Here is an 8,078-nt window from a genome sequence, read left to right on the forward strand (position 1 = left end):
AGAAGGTAAATAAATTTGAAGAACCGGCCAAGAATTTTTTAAAAAGAGCAGAGGAGGGGGGTGGAAATATATAAATTAGGGCGACGGGGGCCTTAACAACATGAACGCGAGCGTGGTTGAATGCCTTCAACAACGTAAATTACACGTTGTTAAATCTCTTTTTTCTTGTAGTGAGTTGACTTTCCAAAACTTTCTGAAATTATGATATGACCTCAAAAATATTATTATTTCTTAAAAAGATCATTTTCAACATAATACTCATATTTTTCAAAGTTCTCAAAATCTTTCACCTTAGTCCAAAATATTCATAAATTATAATATAGCCCAAAACATTTCAAATGTTTGTAAAAACCTCCAACTCTGAAATTTAATAATAATACTTATTAAAATCAAAGATTTCAAAACTCAGCATTTAAGTCCAAATTACTCAAATCCACAAAATACTTTACTTTATAAAAATAAACCTTTTAGTTTATGAAAGTATTTAATTAAATTAATCTCTTGAGCTTCTCAAATGCTAAATCATGCATCAATTCAATCATACCGGCTTTACAAGAATTTATCGCACTAATTTATTCGTTGAGCTCTAAACTTTATTCTTGATTTTGCCGTTTGTCCGTTGAGTGTCTTGAGCATGATTTCAATTGATTCACTTGCATAAATATTACCCTTCAAAAACTAGTGAAAATGTGAAATACAATATCTATTAAATCACTTAATATATATGTTTGTTATCATCAAAATTACATTATAAGTAGCCATTTAGACTAACAGCCTCAAGGTTCAAGGAACTTTAAAGCTTTAACAATGGTGTTTTTGCTCTTAGGAAGAAGAACATGAGACTCTTGTTTGAATAATAAAGAAGTTTCATTTGCAGAAAAACCCTTAAGCTTTATAGGAGTGTTATTCAAGATACTTTGGTCATTTTGGATATGTGTTGTCATTTAATTACTGACCTACCTAAAGTGAGGCTATTTTAGTAATTAGGTCTTGTGGTCCCCTAATGATGATACTCATGAGCTTAGGAGGCAAAGAAAACCTTTAGCCACCTTTTTGCCTCCACAACTAGGCACATTGCAAACTTTTAGCCTTATGGTCTTTCTGTTTTTCAAAGGGTAGTAAAGGACAATTGATATGACATTCTCTTATTGCTTGCCTAGAGAATCTTCACTCTTATTGGCTCCTTATCCTTAACAAAAAGGAAGAAATTTTGTTTTCTCTCATGATGTTGTGTAATGTTCATGTGCTGACCTTAACTATTTAGATTTCGATAATACCCCTTGATATTGAATATATTACTGAAACTGCCCTTTTCATCAAGGAATTTATCCCTTACTTCTTTATGAGCTATAGTACCATCCAATCAAATAAATTGACTTTCCTTAGTTGACTTTTCTTGTTACGTATCATTGAGTTATTGGCTCATATCATCAACCAAATTTCTCCTCATACAAGTATAAATACTAAGGGTCTAACTATATAAATTTCTAGGGGTTAAAGTCTAAAATTACAAATAATACATGATAAAGTCTATCTTCAATTGTTAAAGCTATAGAGGCCAATTAATAAAATATTCTATTTAATTAATTAAAGTGTTGTGGATCAAATTGGGATTATTCATACGAATAATATAAATGATATGAAGCTAAAAGAAGCAAAATGATAACAAGCAAAGCCAATAAGAGAATAATTACCAGAAGATCTTCTTACGTTCTTTATTTCATTTCCCGATCTTTGATTTTATTTGATTACAAATAGTGATGACTATTTATAATCAGTGAAGCATATTAATCTTTGCGTATTTAGCAACACACTTTTTGAATCTTAAGGTGTTAGTGCAAAACACCTCATGAATTAATTAGTGCGATGCACAACTCACAATATATTTAAAGAAGTGTGATGCGCACATCACAAATCATGCGGTTGTTTAGCAATTCACTTTCTAAAGTTATTAGTATGAAACACTTTTTCTTTTTAATCAAGGGGTGAATATACATAACTCATAACGAAAGATTAAACTCACCAATATTCAGTATATCTACAAGCAAAAAATTTGGGGCCTAAGGGGTGGGGACCTACAAACCCTTAGATGGGAGATTTTCATTAATATTCCACTGATAAGTAGAGTTTTTATTGACTTAAATATTAACAAATTAAGTTCGGATAGTCATCCTATGTTGTTTGCCCTCATGTAGTAGTATGTTTACAGACAAAAGTGTAAAACGAAAAAAAAAAAAGAAAAAAATTTCTAACAAGGGTTTACCGCAACAAAAATTAAGTTTATATTTTTTAAAAAAATAATTTTGAGATGACAAAAAGTGAGGTTTGGATAGCATACTCATCTTTACTTTTCTATATTTTAAAATTTTTGTAATGAGTATATATATTGACAGTATAGGCGCATGGCCTACATACCATTACGGGCCAAATTCGATGTTGAGTGGGAGTTGCTTTGGGCTGTAAACCTTATGATCGCAGCATAGTGTAGTATTTTGCTCAATCGATCTAGCTATCCCATTGGCACGTGTTGTATGTTGAAAGCACATAGAGCCACAAATCATTTCAAATAATAACATGTCTACACCAACTTTCTGCAAATCCAACTCTCTTTTCTTTCTCTATTCAGCGGAGAGGGCGCTCTCAATAGAATTTACATTTATTTATTTATTTATTTGTTGATTGAGTTTTCTATCCTTTCTAGACTGAGATCAAAACGTTTCTATGATTATTGACTTATGAGTTGTTTTCTCCACCTATGTAAGGTGATTTGTTTTTCTTTTTTCTAGGCTAAAAGATCTTTTACTTTTAGATTTGATTGGAGCTTGAATTTGTTGAGTGGAGGTATCTTTTATTGTTACTTAGGGTGCATGATTTTTATTCCCCATATGACAATAAACTATAATGGTTATTTTTTGTTGCAATAGATTACTGTATAGTCTCTTATGGATCAAGGGTACGTTTGACAGCCTGCATCAAACACATTATGTTGAAATATTATTTTATATTTTTTTTGTGCTAATTTTGTCCTAACTTATTAGGTGTAATAAAACCTCAATGAATAAATGTTTGATAAATGAAAAAACTTGATTAAGTAATAAAATCATTCGATCCCAACTTGACTAGTGTAATAAATTAATAAATTTACTAAATGCATAAGATAATTTTTTTTTTGAATCCTTTAGGGTCCAATATAGATATAAATTAATAATTTACAGAATATTAAAATTAATAATAAATAACATTTAAAATTCATAACATTACGGAGCTTTTTTTCTTATAACTTTAATTATCTAAATTAAATTCTTTGTAAAATATGCATTAGAGTTGTTTATTTATTCTTTACTCATCTTTATACTCACACAACGTTTTCCTTATCTCATCAGTCAATATAGATTTTTCTCACTCATTTCAAAAGAGAAAGATGTGAAAATTCTAATTATTTAAGACAAAAATACTAAAAAAATAATTGAATGAAACTTGAGAATATTTTTGTATTTATATTTCTTAATATCAAAGGCTTACACAATAGTGATATATAGTACTTGATTACACAAACTGATTAAACAAAAAAATACTATATAATTACAAGTTTCCTAATTAAGCTGTACTATTATGTATAATAGCCGTTGGAGAAAATACTATTGACTTGAGAAAGTACAATTTATATGTAAATATGAACATATACTAAAAAAACTCTTCTCAAAATAAGAAATCTCTTTTAAATTAATAAATATTCATTTATCAATAAATTAATAAATTATTTATTTACCGATAAATAAATAACTTCACTAAAACAATATTTCTTCTTAGCTTTAGTAGTATTATTCTGTAGAGGTTTTACTTAATAATTCTAACTAATGATGACCCTCTTAGAACTGGACTTTTGATTTATTAGATCAGACAATGATGAATTTCTCCTTTTGTGCTAATCTAAATAGTCCTCTCAATTTTCTCTTAGGAGGTGTCCATTTTCTTAGCTTACTTGGATGACTTTATTAGATGATACCCTACAAAAACAAGAAAAAAGTCAGAGGGCCAGCTTTACTAGCGTAAACACTTTGATGGTAAAGTTTCGACGGTAAAGTCATTCCTTAGATTTTTGGAAATATGAAATTTTAAATTTAGTAATAATTATTTACATTTATGTAACTCTAAATAATATTAATTTCATATAAATAATATTATTTCTTTTACTTTTGTCAAATAATTTTTTTAATGATTATAAGTTTATGATATAAAAATTATTTTAATCATTTTAATGCTTATATGTTAATAATTTATTATTTACTAGAATAATAAAGTATATCAAATAGTATTATTACACATTAAGTATTAATAAAACTCAAATAATATTATTTGATAATAATAATATTAAATTCTTTTATTTTATTATACAAAATTATTTTAATCATTTTGCTTTGTAATTTAGTATTTTATTATTTACTAAAATAAAAATCAATCAATTAATTTAAATTAAATGTTAAAGTATTAATAAAAATAATATTATAGTATTTTATTTTTGTTATATAAAAATTACTTTTATTATTTAAAAAATAATAACATATTTGTTGTTAAAATTTAAATTAAGAATAATTTAAAATATTAAATATTAGTATGAATAATAACATAAAATATTTGAATATATAATACAGTCTATAATAGACCAGACATGATACTGCATTACAATTTAATGCAATGCAATGCAATACACCTTATTGCAATCCAATATGATGCACGAAATATACTGTGAATGTTATACTATTATGCATTTGAGTTGTAATAAATTTTTGCCTTTGTTTGTAAAGAAAAAAAAAAAAAAGCTAACAAGTTTATTCAGAGATCAAAATGATACTTGTATTTGTTGATTTTTTAAAAAAATTTGGGTGAGGAATTAATGTAGGCATTAAGTCATTTATTTTGTGAATTGAGACAAAAAAAAAAGTTCAACTTTTTCGGTTCTTTCTTGTCAAAGAACGGTCTAATCAAAGACCGGAAAAGTGATGAAATTCATTTATTTTTCCTATAGTAATTCGTTCGATTTTATGATTTCATATATCGTCAAAAAAAATCTGTAACCAAAAAAAAAAAAACTCAAAATAAAATTTTATCAAATTAAAGCAAACTATTGGGTTGTTTACATGATAAGCTAGAGATGTGTGCATGAGAGAAGATTACTTATCCACACTATTAATTTCATAAGAAATGTAAAAGTAACAAAGGGGTTTGATAAGATAAAAACGGGGTGCACTTAGCTCCATTCTTTTCTTTCTTTTTTTTTTTCTTTTTCTTCTAAATTACATTGTACTGATGTTTAGTAATAAAGGGGTTTGATTAGTTCAACTCTCAAATACTTAAAAGAAAATTAATAAATACAATACAATGACTCAAAAACTTAATCTCAAGAGTAAGACGACGGGGTGTCCGCCACTCAATCTAAAACATAATTTGCATCCATGCACTTGACTAATCTACTGGAATTCGTTGGGCATATTTTAAACAGCATGGTAATTTATGAGATCTTGTACTATCAGCGAGAAGTTATATCCATGTCGACAAGTCTCATGCCAATGAGTATGCATATTTAATTTACTCATGAAGGTTCCATGAGAGAAGAGAGAACATAAATGATGACGTCATAAATTAATGAGCTTTCTTTATTGCTCTGCATATAATGCAGTTGCAAGGACATACTGCATGCATAAATTTGCAGGAATTTATTATTCGCACTTTGTGCATAAAGGCAGATCCCCTACCAGAATTTGAGTTTTTAAAACCTCATGTTTGCTCGTGTGCAATAACTCTCTTGATTCTTGGCCATTAATTGCTAATAATTGAATGCTTTCTCAGGAAAAAAGCCTTTTGAATTTGGAAATTTCATGACCTTCAACTGAATTATAACAATGGCAGTGTTTTCACTCCCTCTATCTGTTTGAATGCATGGAAATGAAACCTGAACTATGGGAGCTCGATTTAAGCTCCAAACATTTATACCATTGCAAGAGGTTCAACCAATTGAGCCAACTAGTATCTTCTAGTTATCCAGTAGGGCTCCTCAAGAGCCCTACTGGCCCTCATGCACCTGAACCAAAAGAACCATTAATTCAACAATGCAAGCCGACTGAGTCTAAGTATTTTACTTTTCCAGGAATACTTCATCACTGATGTCTAAGTAAAATGCATAAGAAATTTATACGTTTCATGGAAACATAGCTTATTAGAATGATCTGATTCACACATGCTTCACGTTGAGAAGAAACCCTAGTGTCTATATATATTTTTATATATATATACACATTCCGGCAAAATTACAAAGCCCAATTTATATAGCTAATTATATAGCTAGGATACCGAATAAAAAGGACAGAAGGATATGCTGTGTATTCGAGGGATTTTTATAATAAGAACAAAGAAAAAACAACAACTACATAGTGAGGGAATAGAGCCTTACCCTTCAAATCTTCTGCAGCAGCAACAAAAGCACGTCATAAAAGAGAAAAGAACAAAAAGTTACAACTAACTTAGCAAATGAGAGCTAGCAACATGGCAAAATCCAAGAGTCAAAAAGTAACTGCATTAATAATAATAACCTATTATCTCATAAATTAGTAGAAGATATTGTGTCAGATATGTCAAATAATCTAATGATATCTAATATCAATCTGCATCAGTCACAAACCAAGTAAGGATCCACGACCTGTACCGAAAAGAACTATGCGTTAGATATATAGGGTTTACATAGTGTAATAGAATTTAATTTGGAGATTGTAGAAGCACAATCATGGGAGATGAAAAAGGAATTTTTTATGTGCCTTCGCTTTTGCTGATTTAGCTATCCATGTCTAAAATATTCAAGTAAAGAATACAACTAGGATTACTGAAAAAATGATAATTAAATCATTGCAGGCTATCCAAAAATGTAAAAGGAATGATGGGAGCTTAATGGAAAACATTTTTATAAGAAATTAAAATGAACTAAATACAAAATCAACCTTAGTTCTGCAAACAATCAGGTGCCGAGAGCTAATAAAGCATGATATATATATCCTTAACAAGATCATTAATAGTACCCTTAATGGGAGAAAGTTGAAGAGGTCGGATAAGCGGGGAAAAACCTCTCTAATTATTGGATCTTAACTAGCATGAAATTCAGTGGCTAGAAGATCGATAAAGATCTTTGGTGATCCTGCTGGCTGATGCCTCCCGAGGCTCCGGCCCTAAGCGAAGCTCTAGGTCTAAGTACTGGTCAATATGAGATGATGAAGATGAACTCTCACCCAACTGCTTCGTCATCTTCTCTTCTTTGCTTTTTGGAGTGCAAATTTTCTCTTGAACACTAGATTCTAATATGACTGCACCTCTATCTTCAGAAACAATATTAGGAGCTTCAATACTTGGATTTGCTGCCTTTGCAATGTCCAAAGAAAGCAGATTTTCCTCAGAAAATTGTCTAAGTTTGGCCCTATCTTTCCTGTGAATGTTCATATGACCTCCAAGTGCTTGTGCGTTTGAGAAGCCTCTCTTGCAGAAGGCACAAGTATAAGACTTGACATGGCCTGAATCTGAACTATCCAAATCATCAGAGCTCCATAATATTTGGCTAGACTTTTCGATGCTTGATGCTTGGGAGTTTGTTTCCATTTTCAAGTTTCCTTTTTGCTTTTGAAGAGGAGAAAGAGATTGAGAAATGGGAAAGTAGAGATAGTCAACTTGTCGGTTGTAATATATCAGGCCTGCTTTGGTTTCTAGTACCACATTTATATATGCGCATGAATAAATAATTTATATGTCACCTGTTTGTAAAATGACTGAAATAGCCTTATAAAGGTCAAACATTTAAAATTTTGAAGTAGTACATGTACGCATTATTCATGCTTGTAGCGCGCGTTCTGATTATTAAACTCAGTAACAATACTTCTCAAAAAGGAAAAAAAGAAAAAAGAAAAATCGTTTATAATACATTTGTTTTAACCAGTCAGTAATGATAGGCAAAGCAATGGCATATTAGAGCGTGCAGTGATGCTAACTGGTTATACCGTGGAGGAAAGTTAATTATGCTCATAGCTAGCAACTCTAGAATT

The 8,078-nt window shown here is 29.7% G+C and overlaps 1 protein-coding gene across 1 annotated transcript; it reads right to left on the reverse strand.

Annotated features, from left to right (window-relative positions):
• Nucleotides 1–7,146: 7,146 nt before the first annotated feature.
• LOC18040101 (transcriptional regulator TAC1) lies at nucleotides 7,147–7,638 on the reverse strand. The gene has a single exon (XM_006429083.1). It carries the CDS (start codon nucleotides 7,636–7,638, stop codon nucleotides 7,147–7,149), a length of 492 nt encoding a protein of 163 aa, XP_006429146.1.
• Nucleotides 7,639–8,078: the final 440 nt, after the last annotated feature.

This window comes from Citrus clementina, unplaced genomic scaffold (genome assembly GCF_000493195.1).
Source record: "Citrus clementina cultivar Clemenules unplaced genomic scaffold, Citrus_clementina_v1.0 scaffold_6, whole genome shotgun sequence".
Taxonomy (NCBI): domain Eukaryota; kingdom Viridiplantae; phylum Streptophyta; class Magnoliopsida; order Sapindales; family Rutaceae; genus Citrus; species Citrus x clementina.

What these genes read in the sequence shown, in the direction of transcription:
- LOC18040101 (XM_006429083.1), bottom strand. Translation starts at nt 7,638, where the DNA reads ATGGAAACAAACTCCCAAGCATCAAGCATCGAAAAGTCTAGCCAAATA.